Raw genomic sequence first — 16,769 nt, 5'->3', positions numbered from 1 at the left:
CAAGTGGTACGTATGAGATTATTGCGTTTTACTCTGTAAATTTCACCTTTAAGAAAGTAAACAAATATTGAGTTCTAGTTAATGATACTCATACTGAAATATCTAGAGGGAATTGTATTGATGTCTTCAACTTATGAAATATATCTAAAAAATTAGATGGTTAAGCCAGGCATGTTAGCTCACACCTGTAATCCGAGCACTTTGGGAGGCCAAAGTAGGCAGATCACTTGAGCCCAGGAGTTCAAGATCAGCCTGGGCAACGATATCTTGTCTCTACAAAAATTACAAAAAAATTAGCTGGGCATGGTGGCATGTGCCTATAGTTCCAGCTACTCAGGAGGCTGAGGTGGGAAGATCATCTGAACCCAGGGAGATCGAGTATGGAGTGAGGTGTAATCACACCACTGCACTTCAGCCTGGGTGACAAAGTGAGACCCTGTCTCAAAAAAAAAAAAAAAAAAAAAAAAAAAAAAAGTGGTTAGAGAGATAGACACAAATAAAGCAAATATAAAAAAATGTTAACTGCAGAACTAAGCCTTGAGAATATGAATGTTTATGACATAATTCTTTCACTTTTCTGTTTAAAATGTTTTCATAAAATCTTAGAAAAATATTATTGTGTGCCGAAGAAATGTAGTTGGAAGGAATATGGGAGAGCATCCAGAAGTGATATAAATCACCAGGTTTCATAGCAGACCTCCCCTTGACCTCACTCCTAGTTTCACAGAATAGCATAAGCTGTCTCCTATAAATTATGCTTTGGGCAATGTTTCCCCACCTCCTATAAAAAGCTCTCTCAGTAGTTCAATGCTTTGTCTAAAAAACTCCATAGAAATTCATTCTTCTAAGTTAAATTTAACCCTTTTATACCTTGTAGTCTATTAAAATTCAATTACCAAAGTCCCATTTCCAGCATGAAGAGTGAGGAGCTATATAGATCCATTCCCCCAGAGAAACAGGCAAAAATCATTTTGAAAACAATCATTTAAAAGCTCTGGAAACGGTCCTAGGGGCATATGACAAATGAAGAAACATTTGCTCAGGAAAATCTACTACAACTAGGTAAAAAAAAAAAAAAAAGTGAAAATCAGTGGTTCTAACCAGGGCAATTAGGCAAAAAAAGGAAATAAAAGGCAGCCAAATTGGAAAAGAAGTAAAACTACATCTGTCTGCAGATGACATGAGGTTGTATCTAGGAAAGCCTAACCTAAGGAATACACTTTAAAACTATTCGAACAAATGAACAAGTTCAGCAGGGTTGCAGGATACAAAACTGATATACAAGAATGAGTTGTATGCCTATATGATAACAATGAACAAACCAAAAATGAACATAAGAAAACAAGTGCATATGCAAAAGCATCAAAAAGATTAAAATGCTTAGGAATAAACGTAAGTCTCCCAAAATGCAAACCATACTCTGAGAACCAAAAAATTATTTTAAAAAATAAAGACCTAAATAAATAGAAAAACTTCCCATATTTATAGACTGGAATATTTAACACTGTTGAGATGGCATTATCTCCAAACCGATTTACACATTCAATGCAATTTTATCAGAATACATGCTGACTTCTCTGTAGAAACTGACAACCTTACTATAAAATTTATGTCGAATTGCAAGGGACTTAGAATAGCCAAAGTAATTTTTAAAAACAACAAAGATGGTGAACTCATGCCTAATTTAAAAACATACTACAAAGCAAAGACTACAGAACTGGCACATGAATAGACATATAAATCAGTGGAATACAATTGAGAGTCCAGAAATAAATCATGTGTCATGGTCAAGTGATTTTCAGCAAGAGTGCTAATATCACTCAGTGGAAAAGAATAGCCTTTTTGACAAACACTGCTGGGAGAACTGGATAGCCACATGCAAAATAATAAATTTAGATCCTTACATCATATACAAAAAAAATCAACTCAAAGTAGATGTAAAACTTAAATGTACACACCAAAACTGTAAAACTCTTAGAAAGAAATACAGGAATAAATCTTTATGACATCAGGTTCAGCAACAGATTCTTAGTCATGATACCAAAGGCTTAAAAAAATAGATAAATTGGACTTCGTCAAAATAAAAAACTTTTGTGCATGAAAGATACCATCAAGAAAGTCAAAAACAACCCACAGAATGGGATAAAATATTTTCAAATCATTTATCTGATAAGGAATTTATAGCCAGCATAAATAAATTACAGCTCAATAATAAAAAGACAAATAACATAATTTAAAAATGGGCAAAGATGTGAACAGACATTTTTCAAAGGAAGATATACAAATGAGCAATAAGCATATGAAAAGTTGAATGTTATTAATCATTAGGGAAATGTAAATCAAAATCACAGTGAAACATCACTTCAAACCTATGAGAATGGTTATAATTTTTTTTAAAAAAAGGAAAACAGTGCTGGCAAAGATGTGAATAAATCAGAACCCCCACACACTGTTGGTGGGATATAACACAGTACAGTCACTTTGGAAATTAGTTTGGCAGTTCCTCATGTAGTTACAGAGTTACTGTATGACCCAGAAATTCTACTCCAAGATATATACCTAACAGAAATACAAACAACCCAAATTGACTGACAAATGTGATCTATCCATAAACTAAAATATTATTGGACCATAAAAAGGAATAAAGTACTGATACATGTACAACATGGATGAACTTTGAAAATAATATGCAAAGTGAAAGAAGCCAGTCACAAAAGACCATATATTATATGATCTTATTTTATAATATATCCAGAATACACAATTCTGTAAAGACAGAAAGTAGATTAGGTCTGGGAAGAGGGGGAAGGGACATAAAAGGATAAAAGGATGATAGCTAAAGGGTTACATGTTTCTTTTTGAGGTGATAAAAATGTTCTTAAACTGACTGTGGTGATTTGGTGTATCTGTGAATATACTAAAAAGCCACTTAATTTTGTAGTGTGAATAGGTAAATTGTATAATATATGAATTACATCCTAATGAAAGCTGTAAAATTGCAATTCCCTCTGGAAAGGGAATGCATCCTTAATTAATCCAATGGCTTTTCAATTGGGAGCTATCTGACAAGAAGGTTCAACTAATTAACTTGGAATAACAGGATTCAGAATGGTTACATTTTCTGAAGCATTTGCACAGCTCAGAAAGGAGAAACCTAGATAGGACATGTAGGCAGAAAAGAGAAGAGCAAAATCAACATGACCTCCAGGTAAAGAGGTACTAAGGAAGGTAAAATTCCATCACTGACAAATACTGCATACTTCACTACTTGGCCTATAACTAAACAGTTCAGAATTCCCATCCTTGTCAAATAAGGATATTATAGCCTTTAGTAACTTCTGAAGAGAGCTTTCTATTTTGATAAGATAACTAATGTACAAATGGCCTCTCTTCTGGCAGAAATAACCTGCCCTGGAAACTAGTAGTAGAAGGGAAAATGTTATAATATTCTGAAGAAGAAAATGCCAGCATTTAACCTGTCTTTAATCCTTCTACTAGATCTCCAGCTGTGCCTTATCTAAAACATAGGAATCCAGAAATCCAGTATGGAATTATCTTTTTTTAGTGTAATGTATTTTCCTTTCAGAATTGTGGAGCCCAAAGCACATGGAATAGTCCATTTTGGTGCAACAAGGCAAGAAAAAGAAATGTAAGGCATAGAAATTGTTAAGTAGTATAACTATATTTGCAGATGAAATAATTATCTATGTAGAAAGCCCTATGGAATATACTGAAAAAAGCTACTAGAATTGGTAAGTGAGTTCAGCAAAGCTGCAGGATAAAAGGCCAATATACAAAAATCAGTTGTATTTCTATAAACTAGCAAGGAATTATCAGAAATCATACTTTTAAAAATATCACTAACAATAGCATGAAAAAATGTGAAATCTTTATAAACAAATCTGATAAAAGATATGCAAGATCCATACACTAAACAAAACATTGGTTATATGTTCCTTCCATTCAATCAATAACATTGTCATTTATTTGGGATCTACAATGGCCCTAGAACTCTTAGGCAAAGTCACCAAAACCGTTAAATATATTTTATATTATTATTATTCCCATTTCAAGGGTGAAGAAACTAAGATTTTAACAAATTGAATAATATTCCTAAAAACAAAGAGCCAATAAACCTGTATCTCAGACTCAGATTTGCATAGCCCTGTGGCTTAAATATTGCATGGGACATACGTACACTAAAAAGATTATTTGTTGTCTATTTGAAATTGAAATTTAACTGGGTGCCCTGCATTTTTATTTGCTAAATCAGGTAACTCTATGTATCAGTCAAGTATGGGCTGTGGATGGCCTCACTCCTTAGGACTCTAAACTTGCATAGTAAGTTTTAAACAAATGAAACTATGCCCAGCGTTTGGGTCCTGAGACCTTCCATAGGCTGTTTCCCAATCTGATTCACTGGAAAAGGCCAACTCATTCCTCAAAATCCAGGTCAACTAACTTCTTTCACTCCAGGCATGGACGGCCATTCTCACTTGTGTCCTTCCCACATATACACTTTGTACATACCTTTACTATTGCACACTCTACAGTGTTTTAATTATTGTGGTTAATACTATACCTGGTAGAATCAGTATAAATGAGGTTTCATGTGTAAATTAACAAATGAATAAATGAATGAATAAAAATCACAAAACATTCCTGAAAGAAACTGAAGATGACATAAATAAATGGAGGGATATATCATGTTCATAGATCAGAAGACTCAATATAGGTTGAACATCCCTAATCCAAAAATCCAAAATGCTCCAAAATATGAAATTTTTTGACTGCCAGCATGATAGCACAAGTAGCGAATTCCACACCTGACCTCTTTTGATGGGTGATAGTCAAAATGCAGGTACACTAGACAGTTTATTCAGAGTACCCAAGGGAAAGAAAAGACTCTCCCAGTTCCCTTCAGCTGTGTGATATCTTTTCTGCCCATGTCCAGGTTACTCCACCAAGTACACCCACAAAGGGTCATAAAATGGCACCCATGCAGCCCAGACACATGAACAACAGTAACAAATAAAGTATGTTGTACAAGAACCTTCAATCAAAACACAGAATTGTAGAGAGAAACTAGAAGCCTTCCATCGTTTGTTGTTACTGTTGTTTAACAGCTGAGGCAGGTATTCTGGTGATGCCACTGTTCTGCTTAGTTACCCTGAACACATTCTTCTTCACTGTATTAACAGTATAGCATACTTTTCACTGTGAAGTGCTAATATGTAAATAAGTATAAGAAAATGATTGCTTGTTCGTAGCATGTAAATTCAGAGTCAGGAATGATGATGATGCCAACCAGCTACAGATTGTCCACAAGAGTGCCTGAAATAGTGCCACCTTTGCTTTCTGATGGTTAAATGTACAAAAACTTATTTTGTGTACAAAATTATCAAAAATATTGTATAAAATTACTTCAGATAAGTGCATAAGGTGTATATGAAACATAAATGAATTCTGTGTATAGATTTCAGTCTCATTCTCAAGATATCTCATGTCTATGCAAATATTCACAAATCCAAGAAAATATGAAACCCACAACACTTCGGGTCCCAAGCATTTTGGATGAGAAATAGTCAATCTGTATTGTTAAGATGGCAATTCTCCCCAAATTGATCTATAGAATGAAACACAATCCCAATCAAAAAGTCAGCAGCCCTTTTGTAAAAATTGGTAAGCTGATTCTAATATTTATATGGAATACAAAAGACTGCATAACCAAACAAATTTGAAAAAAGAACAGAGGTTGGAGGACTTACACTACCTGATTCAAGACCTATAATAAAGCTTACGGTAAATAAGACACTATGGCATTGGCATAAAAATAGACAAATAAGTGAAACAGAATGAAGAGCGCAGAAATGGATCCACCGTATATGAACAATGATTTTCAACGAAGGTGCAAAGGCAGGAAAGGATAATCTTTTTTAACAAATGGTATTGGAACAATTAGCTCTACATATACAAAATATTAACTTTGATCCATATGTCATAATCAAAAATAAAAGCAGATCACAGATCTACATCTAGAACCTAAAAACTGTAAAAATTCTACAGGAAAAGACTGAGAAAGAAAACACTTTGTGATCTTGGGTTATGCAAACTAAGATCAAAAACTAAAAGGATGCTCCCCCAAAAAGCCTGATAAATTTGACTTTATCAAGTGTTAAAACTTCTGCTCCTTAAAAGACATCATTAAGAAAATGGAAAAGGCAAGCTACAGATGGCGAGAAAAATGTACGCAAAATATGTGTTTGACAAAGAACTTATATTTAGAACACATTAAGAACTATTACAACTCAATAATAGACAAGCAACCCATTTTTTAATGGGCAAAATATTCAAATAGACTCCTCACAAAAAGAAAAAGTCTATAAATGACAAATAATTATGTTAAAAATGTGCTCAAAACTGTTAGTCATAAGCGGTTAAGAAAATGCAAATTAAAACCACAATAAGATATACATCCACTACAATGGCTAAAGTTAAAAAGACCAACTATACCAAGTGTTGTGAGGATGTGAGGAAAATGGGATCCTGCTACACTGTTGGTGACACAGTCATATTGGAAAACGTGCCAATTTACTGGAAAGTTAAACATATACCTATCATGACGTGGCAATTTACTGGAAAGTTAAACATATACCTATCATGTGACCCAGACGTTCCACTATTATTACTCAATAGAAATGAAAATATGTTCACAGAAAAACTTGTACCCAAATGATCATAATTTCTTTCCTTGTAATCAGTAATAACTAAAAACAACCCAAATATCCCATATTGTGGTATATCCGTAATATAGAATGCTACCCAACAATAAAAGCTAACAAACTATTGATACACAAAAAACATGCATAAATTTCAAAATAATTACACTGAGTAAAAGAAACCAGATCAAAAAAAGAGTATATACCAAAAAGAATATATATATATATATATATATATATATATGTATAGAAAATGCAAACTAATACATAGTGATAGAAAGCAAATTCATGGTTGCCTCAGTATTGGGGTAAAGAGAGGTAGTGAGGGAGGTGGGCATTATAAATGGTCATAAAGAAACATTTAAGAGTTATTGATAGGTTTATTATCTTAACTATAAGATGGTTTCAACGGTAAATTTGTCAAAACTAATGAAATAGTATACTTTAAATATACACAGGCTATATTCCATTAAAACATACCTCAATAAAGCTATATTTTAGTCCAACAACGAATTTTTTTTTAAAAAAAGAGAGGGGCATCCTAGTATGCTGTTTAATTTTACAAAACATTAGGTTAAATACAGTTGTATCTTCCTTAGAAACACTTTTCAAATTTGTTACAAAAACTAGCAATTAATACCAAATTCTGTATGAAGGAAAAATTGAGCAAACCATTAGACTGAATTGGCTTGGTAGAAAGAGCTAAGATCCTTAGTTGGACGTTGAATAACTCCCTCCCTCTAAATTGCAAGCATTTGGTGTTAAGGGCATAATACAATTATCTCTTCAAAATCAAGCGAGACCTATGTTGAAATACTCATTTATCTCAAATTTTAAAAACATAACAAATGAAATATTTACTCTTTACCATGACCAGTAACAGCTCTCTCAGCTATAATCTTGATGTCGTGTGCCAACCATCTTAGCTGTATGAGATCCCTTTTCAAGGATCCTATTCATAGCATCTGTATTTTAAAATCAATTATTCTAGGAATGCTTTATCTTCATTTTTGTCAGCTCCTTTTTCAACAGTATCTCTTGAATTTATAAAAACAAGAGCAAGTCAATCAAAAGTTATGACCAAATCCCTTACATGATTGGTTATTTCCTCTTCACTATTTAATCAGTTCCCAAAATATCAAGATATTTTTATTTTAAAATAATATAAAGTACAGTGAGACACCATGTCTACTAAAAATACAAAACAAAACAAAACAAAAAAAACCTAGGCGTGGTGGCATGTGCCTGTAATCCCAGCTACTCGGGAGGCTGAGGCAGGAGAATCACTTGAACCCAGGAAGTGGAGGATGCAGTGAGCTGAGATCATGCCACTGCACTCCAGCCTGGACGACAGAATGAGAGTCTGTTCCAAAAAATAGTAACAATAAATAATAATAATATAAAGTAAAAATCCAGGTGGTAGAAATCAAATATTGATAAATTAACTGTCATTCTCATTCACCTTCAGTTCCTTTATTCTCTTCCCACTGTCTTTGGAATTTTCCATTTCTGGCATATGGCCTATATTCAAAATGCCAGGTCTATGGATCTCCATTTAAAAAGCAAAAGGAAAGCTTATTGCACAGTAATGTTTGATAGCTCCCAAATACAATCAAGAAATAGAAATACACTCATAAAAAAGAGCTGCCAATATAATACATTGTACTACTTTAACAAACAAAAATATCAAATGTATAAATATGTGTAATAGCTGGTATTATATTAAATTTTTATTGTGTTTTTAAAACTTTGATGAGAAGGGAAGAAGGGAAGGACAGGAAGAGGAAAATAAAGAAGATAAAGTAGCAGCTCAGACAGAAGGTTCATATAATCCAGTGCCTGGAAAATTCGGGTTCAATGAACATTTGTTGAATGAATTAATGAATAAATGCATGAATTTAAAAGCCTAATTTTACAATCACTTCATCATCTATCTCCACCTTGTTTACTAACATCACATCCATATTATGGCTTTTTATTGGTTCTTGAGCAGTAAAAAGCAAAGTTTGGGAATCCTTCAAATGTCTAAGGAACATACTAAGGTCAATTAAGCAATGTTAGTAAATACATGAGAAACAGAATTGACTTACATAAAAAGTATGAGATCAAGAATACTGTTTAGTTAAAGACAAAATAAAATGTGAGTTTCAGAAATGCCATCACTTTAGATGTAAAAAGTTGTATGTGTACCAACTGGAGAGCAACCTGTGTGAATCTGTAGAATATCTAAACTATAAAATATAGAAACTGATTATATTTGTATATATAATAACTATCAATAAATAGGCAAGCGTGTGAGTATACTTTGGTAGAGCTATTTTGTGAGTGTACTTAGGCATTTACTGTAAAGAAGAAGTAAAAACTAAAATTAATGTAGTCCAAAACATAAACTGGTATTTCTGAAGTGCTTAAAAAGATTTAAGACATTTCCTTTCTGAGTATGTTATTGAAATTAATGAAAGACATCTTATTGTGACTGCCCTCATGTGAAAAAAGTTTCTTACATAACGCACCAAAAGCTACAAACTCAAATCATGAACGTTCTTCCTTTGGTTAAGTGCATGTCACTATTAAATGTTACTATTGCCTTAGTTGGAGGGCACTGGAAAAAAACATACCTCCTCTCTTAATGTAAACTGTTCTCTGAAGTTACATTAGCACTATATTCTTAGCCGTAGAAAGGTAGTTTTGGCTCAGTCTTGTCTAAATTATCATAAACTTTAATTTACAATGTTACCTAATAAATGATTAAACTATGTTTGAATTTCATTATGGAGCTGAAGGATTTGGATGTTTGCTTACCTCGGACTTTAAAATACTTCACATGATTTGCCACAGCCTCTGTAACACTTTCATCTGGGCAGATTTTTACTCCATTAGGAAACAGAATAGATCTCCGCCTTCTGAGTAACCACTGTCTTTCAGTTTCTCTGAGGTCCAGAGGCTGTTTCTTTTTGGTAGCTAGAGAAAGGTCTGTTGATTCTTCAGGCAGGAGAAAAGAAACTGCACTCTTGGGTTCTTGGATCTCCTCTAAAGATAAGTAGGTTTGTGCTACAGAATGAAAGTATAGTCAAGTCTTCTGATGATGAAGATACAGTACAAAAGGTAACAACTAAAGAAAAACTGACGCTTGTGCTACGTTAAGATATAGAAGCCAATGCCCAAATCATAGGCAGGCAGGCATATCTAAGGAAAAGAGGAGTGAAGCATTCAGTCTTTTTCCATTTAACTCCCACTCCTTTCATTCAAGATTGTTATCAAAACCAAGTAAATACACATCCAATTTCAACAAAATAAAAAAAGGTCTAAACCGGAAATTACTAATGAGGAGGGAAAACCAAAATTATTGGAGATATTTTAAAAAACGGCTTAAATGAAGCAATATCAAAGATTAATAAAGTAGTATTTGATTCAATTTCTTGCAGCAATCACATCAAATAATGTTATTTTTGAAGAGCATATACTACAGACATGGAAAGATAAAAACAAATGCAGATTTTTAAATACCTGTTAACGATGGAAAGTCTCCTATCAGGACAAATATCAAAATACCCAGAGAAATCTTCCCAAAAAGAGGAAACATAATCATTTGGGCCAAAACCAAAGGAATGAGGAGAGGACAAAATCCTTAACTGAGCATCCAAATCCTTGAAACTTCCAATAACAACGAGTTATAGGAAAGACCTAACATTTAAAAGTCTATGTTTGAGAATGAACAACCACTTCAAAACCATTATAAATTAGCGTAAAGAAAAATGGTTGTCCTTTCAAAGTAGCTCTCACTTCTTTTCTGAAATAACCAGCATGCTATAAAAGCTGGTGAGATAAGCTAATTAGAACAGATGGAGAGAGACAATTTCTTTATTCTAATCTAGCTAAGCTCTTTACTAACACTCTCCTTGCCTTTAACAAGCAGTCCACTAAGAATAATGTGTTTCACATACAATTCACTGATTTTTCCACCTTTTCTGAATCTATCAGTTGAACCTGATAGATTCACATTTTCTGGGTTTTCCTAGGGACAACATGTATAAGCATAAAATGTCCAGACTGACTATACCTACCTACTTCAATACAGAGCTACATACAAATTTAGTTTTTGTATTGAAACTACTCTCTTGCAAATTTCCTTCCTTGATAGAAAAATCACTTACTTTGTCTCCTTCCTTTCCTATAAAATGGAATAGAAATAGTAAACTCATGGTAGAGCTAATGTGAGGATTAAACTAACTAATTAACTAATTTGATCTTCACATTTCTTAGAATAGTGCCCAGAACATACTAAGCACTTAATATAAATGATAGCTGTGTGATAACTTTGTTGTTTACTTTGCCATTAAATGTGAGACCCAGTATGTTTATCTATATGAGGAACTCTTAACCAAGAAAAGATTTTCTCTGCAGATGAAATTCTCTATAACAGTTTTTTAAATCAAATAAACCTAGTAGAAAGCAATTCATCAGAATATCTGTGGAAGCTAGGATTTACTATCAAATAGCAATGAGATTATATTTTATTTCATGTTATCTCTGGGAAAATCCTCTAAAAAAAAAAAAGCATATTGTAAAGATCTAAACCACATTTCTCTTGAGAATCCTTGACTAGTTGTGTTAGCTAAATCACCCTCAATGTTATTTTATGCTTTAGGAAAAGCTCAAGTATATTTTTTCAATACAGCCTCAAATAAACCACATTTTCAGCCTTTATAAAAGCTAACAAACCTAAATGACCATTAAATACATGTGCATAGTTGCATTTGCAAAATACTGGTAAGTTTATAAGAAACTTATTTGCCAAATTTATTGTATGGTAGGAGAAAAAAAGCCAAAAATTTTATTAGCTAAGTCAAAGTTTAATCTTAAGAAAAGCTTCATAAGGACAATTCAGAACAAGGGACAACTCTTAGGTAACAAATATTAGTTGGAAATTATTCTTTTTGATGGCCTTGACCAAAAAGTTAAAAAAAACTGAGAATCATAGTAATCTAGAAAGATTCCTGTATTTAGACTGAGAAAACCTGGGCTCAAATCCTGGTTTTATCACTTACTATTTGATTTTGGTAAATAACCTAAGCTCTTCGAGCCAGTTTACTCACCAAAGAAATTACATGTGATAATCTCTACCTGTATCACAGGGTCATTGTCAAGAATTAAGAGATATGAAAGTTCTCTGTAAACTTTGTATTTGTATTACTAGTAAACTTTGTAAACAGTAATTGTTTTGTATTACAAGTGTTCACAAAGTCCAAAGATGTTTCAAGCTTTGAAATTCTATTTTATTCAAGCTCCAAAATAAATTTTCCATTAACTTATATTTCAAATAATTTACATAAAAACTTCTAAAACATGTATTATATTATGTCCTATAAAATATAGTTGGTATAATTGTACTTCAAAAAAAGAAGTATAAGAAATTAGATGGGTTCATTTGTTTCGAAATATAATCACCATTTTACAAATTCAATTTAACTTGACATTTATTTGTAACTTTGAACTGCATCATTCTTAGAATAACTGTATCTATGATACAAAGCAGGTGATGCCTGCTATAAGTTTGTGTCATAGGAATCTGAAAGCAAGAGTAACTCCAACTAGAAAAAGAAAGGGGGTGGGGGCAAAGCAGGGGGTGGGTATTTCAGCTGCGCCTTGAATGGCCTACTTGGCATTTCAGTATTTCAGTGGGCAAAAGTAAGGATTGTTAGTGGGAAGAACTAAGAGTTAGGAAAGAAATCCCTGGTAGTGATCAATAAGGTGGAAAAGTATACTGTTTTATAAAGAAAATAGGAAGATATTTGCTAGAGCAGGATAAGAGCATACAGCAAATAGATTGGGAATGAAGGCTGAAAAGTTGAGATTGATTATGGAATACCTTCAAAGTTTTAGCAAGAATTTTGGATTTTTTTCCTACAGATGAAACAGATTGTCTCTCTAATGTTTACTCAAAAAATATATTTGTTGAGCTTTTATTTAAGGACATTCTTTTTAGGAAATATTTCAAAATCTCATAGGATGGTCCTTGAACCTTTTATGCTTCAAGAAATCATAAGCATGAGAAACTAAACATAAAACTCTGTGCTTTAGAGACAACAAATACAGATTCCTTCATCTAAACTTAATTACAAATCAGTCAAGGGTCATTATTGACTCAACAAAATTTTCTGAGTGTTTACTATATGCTACTAAGATACTTAATGCCAGAAATGGAAAAATGCTTCCAGTCTCTGAGGAGCTTACAGTCTAAGGAGAAAAACGTGTATACAAGTAATATAAAACAGTAATTAGAGAAGTATATACGAATTGCTACAGGGGAGCAGGAGGGGGAATGAATTATTGTTTGAGTAGGTGTAGGGGTGGTAACGCTTAAGTTCAATTTTGAAAAAATAAAGTTCACAAGAAGTGGTGAAAAGGTATGGAGGTACAATGTCACAACCCCCACTTCACACAAGCATCTGTAGTCTTGGGTTCAAAGTGACATTCACACTCATGGGACAACAGTCCAAAACGTGGCTCCAGGCTTACTTTGTAGAGAAACACGGCACAGGAAACAGTGTTATAATAACAATTTCAAGTAAAGTACATCTTCATCTGGAGTCTTTATAGAAGCCCTGACTCTGATTTTTCCAGCCCCCAAGAACGATGCACGAAGCTGTAACAGAAGAGACTATCTGGGTGGGAGCAGGCCACAGAAGCAGACAGAAGCCTCATACACACAGAACTGTGCCTCTTAACAACGCATGGGCTAAGTTTCCAAATTTCCACAGGGACAAGCTTAGTTACAAGAGACTGCAGAGGGAAGTACCCTAAATGCATGAACGAATACTTTTATACAACTGCAAAAGTAGAGGACAATGGAAAGATGAGAATAGGATATAGGCTGGAACAAGATTAAGGATGGGTTCTATAGGCCAAGTCTAAACCTATTTTTCCTCTTGGCATAAAATAAGTTGATTTCAAAAGGTATTAAACTTTTTAAAAGTCCTAATTAGGTGATTGGATATGATTTAAATAACTTTTTTTTTTTTTTTTGAGACGGAGTCTCGCTCTGTCGCCCAGGGATCTCCTCATTCTTTTGGGGTGCAGTGGCACGATATTGGCTTACCGCAAGCTCCACCTCCCGCGTTCACGCCATTCTCCTGCCTCAGCCTCTCTGGTAGCTGAGACTACAGGCGCCCGCCACCACGCCTGGCTAATTTTTTTTTTTTTTTTTTTGGTAACATCCTAGGAGCTGTGAATTTAAAATAATACTATCTTATCGAGGAAGGCTTGCTTTGTTCACTAACAGCCCTCTGTCTCTCTACCGCCTCACTAACACACACACACACACACACACACACACCCCTCTAGGCTGAGCTCCCTCCTGCATTCCCAAAGCAACTCTATGGTTGTTCTTACCAGAAAATATTTAAAATGTTCACATGTCCATAAATGACTCAGGAACAAAAGCTATCATTCACTTTTTGTGCCTAGCAAAATGCCTGCTAGTAGTAGATGTTAAAATACTTTCCCTGAACTGAAATGACACTCAAACTATATGCTTATTAAACTATGAGGAAAAATTAATATAAGCATCAATTTCACGATATACACAGAGCAGCATACAACTGGAAATTTATTTCTAACAGTAACTCATGTTTCTTAAGGAAAAAAATTACACCTCAATTTAATGAATTGGAAATATGTTTAATATAAAACACTGATATCCTCAAAACATTATTTGCACATTAATTTAGGAAAACGAATTTTAAACAATCTTCAAAACATGATAAAGGACAGTGGTATCTTTGAAAAACATACAAACAAAAACATTAAGAAATCACAAGATGACTTATAGACTTGCTTTCCCAAAATTAGATGTACAAAACAATAGTCACCTTTAAAAGTACCCCCCAACACACACAAATTGGGAATGAAATATGTAATTATAGCCATCTTTATATGAAATATCCAAAAGACAAATATCTTTAATAATATAAAGATAGCGACAAAATCAAAAGCTAAGAATACTGAGGCTTAAGTGACAACCTCAATTCATATGATTTTGAAATAAAATGTTCAGACTTTCTAGCTTTATCTTAAATTGCCTTTGCTTCACTGCTTTACATAGTTATAATGTAAATCTAAGAGATGCTTAAAACAGATTAAAATAATATTGTTAAAAAACATTTTTCTTATCTGAGAAAATACAATATAATCATATCTCCCTCAAAATACTCCTGATAACATTAGAAAGTTCTGAAGTGCTTAATCATACACAATGCCACCATTATCACATGAATTCAGAACTGTTACCTGAATATTTAATAAAAAATTAAGTTCCATGAGGATCATAGGTCTCTAAAAGCTACAATTTAAAAATATAAAAGCAGTAAGAGCAATCTGGCTTTGCAAATGAATACTGGGTAAATTGAGCTATAAAATTATATATTTAATTCTAACCATTAATAAATAGGACTGAGGGTTTTCTTTGTTAAAGTTATGAGGACATCAATTTTATCTTCTATATTACAGAAACTATACATAAATTCCGTGATAATGTAAGAGTGAATATTTATATAGCAGTACCTCAAGTTGAGCTACATGGATAATTTTTAAAAAACTATTTTGCACAGGTAAAATTTTTTGTTTCAGATTTTACCCTGAACAAATGAACTAAATTATAGGATGCTCACATATGACATCAAAAGAAATGAAAAAAAAAAGGAGCAGAGTAATCGCATTTAGCAATTGAGAATAATAAGCTGCACTTTAAAAGAGCGAATTTTTATAATCTTCCTAACATTAAGAATGTCTTTTTGTTACATACAGAAGGGATGCCATAAATGGCATTTTCTGAAGCCTTGATACTAAATTCTTTTTTAAAAAATACACAGTATTCATACTGCATGCTTGAGCTGCAAAGAATAGAATTACAATATGATGTGACTTGCCAACAAATTTGACAAGCACTGGGGCTGGCACCAGGGAGGCTTTCACTCCCCTCAACACCCAGTCATGTGGAAGTACAGATCATGTAAGTTTTATTATCTACAAAACATTTCCATATTACATATGCTATTGCATAATCCAAGCATATTTACTCAGAAAAATATGAAATATTTATAAAATTTTAATTTATATCTAATAAGTTTATCTGTATCACCATTCCCACTCCATTTATAAGATCCCAACAATTCTAATAATATATCCTATGTATTTTAAATAATGTTCCAATGACTTATTATAAAACTACTGCAAGTTATTTTCTTCTCTGTGAGCTGGCTAACACAAATGCTAGTAAGAGGCTTTCCAGTAATCTTAGAGAACATCTGTGTCATGTTTGTACAGATTAACTAGCTACTGCTGCCCTTCTGTTGCTGTAAATGAAGTTTCAAGATGAGCTCTCGAATATCTTCCCGTTTGGTCTTTATTACATGACGAGGAAACCATTTCTCCAAATGAATTGGAAGTTCAAAATTAACAATAGGATCCTAATGAGAGGAAAAAAAGAGTGCAATCACTTTAGCAGCATAATTTCAAATTTGTTTTAACTTCATTTTTATAAGAAATGACAAATTGCTAACTTTTTTAAAATAACAATTATATTAAGATATAATTCACATAATATAATTCACCAATAGCATACAATTGAGCATTTTTAGTATATTCACAGTGTAACCACTTCCACAATCAATTTTAGAACATTTTTATCAAATTGCTAACTTCTAAATATCAAAATTAAATACTCTGTTCTGCTACAATGTATGTTTAAGTGAATTAGCACAAACAGAATTGGTAAATAAAGAATGATTCAGAATGAAGTTGGTTTTATCACAACTTTTCCCAACATGTTAAGATTTTGAAATATTAAAGAGAAAGCCTTAGTAGTTAATGAAAAATCTCAGATTAAAAATGGAAAATCCTGCCAAGTGCCTTCTTTCGGTGTAAGAAATAGCTGACTTATGGCTTCAAGAATCACCACTGTTTCAATGATGTTAAGCTTAACCAGGAAATCGCAAATTGCAACCACAGGACGTTTCCCCGAGTGTTTAAAAAAAAAAAAAATTCTGAAAA

The 16,769-nt window shown here is 33.0% G+C and overlaps 2 protein-coding genes across 7 annotated transcripts in view; both read right to left on the bottom strand.

Moving 5' to 3' along the window:
* IMPG2 (interphotoreceptor matrix proteoglycan 2) overlaps positions 1-11,999 on the bottom strand; it is a 99,902-nt gene extending 87,903 nt beyond the window's left edge. Inside the window, exons 1-2 of the mRNA XM_050778965.1 lie at positions 10,227-11,999; positions 9,522-9,770 (exon numbers count right to left, since the gene is read on the bottom strand). Coding sequence (XP_050634922.1) covers positions 9,522-9,770; positions 10,227-10,308 — 331 coding nt within the window. The 5' untranslated portion in view covers positions 10,309-11,999. The remainder of the gene's footprint in view (positions 1-9,521; positions 9,771-10,226) is intronic.
* Positions 12,000-14,378: 2,379 nt separating this feature from the next.
* Positions 14,379-16,769, bottom strand: part of SENP7 (SUMO specific peptidase 7) — a 194,645-nt gene continuing 192,254 nt past the window's right edge. For all 6 annotated transcript variants that reach the window (XM_050778958.1, XM_050778957.1, XM_050778959.1 and 3 more), the window contains one exon: positions 14,379-16,186. In XM_050778958.1, the coding sequence (XP_050634915.1) occupies positions 16,049-16,186 (138 nt within the window). In that variant the 3' untranslated portion in view covers positions 14,379-16,048. The remainder of the gene's footprint in view (positions 16,187-16,769) is intronic.

Source organism: Macaca thibetana, chromosome 2 (genome assembly GCF_024542745.1).
Source record: "Macaca thibetana thibetana isolate TM-01 chromosome 2, ASM2454274v1, whole genome shotgun sequence".
Lineage (NCBI taxonomy): Eukaryota > Metazoa > Chordata > Mammalia > Primates > Cercopithecidae > Macaca > Macaca thibetana.
The sequence above is the reverse complement of the archived record's forward strand: the minus strand, read 5'-3'. Positions and strand labels throughout refer to the sequence as shown.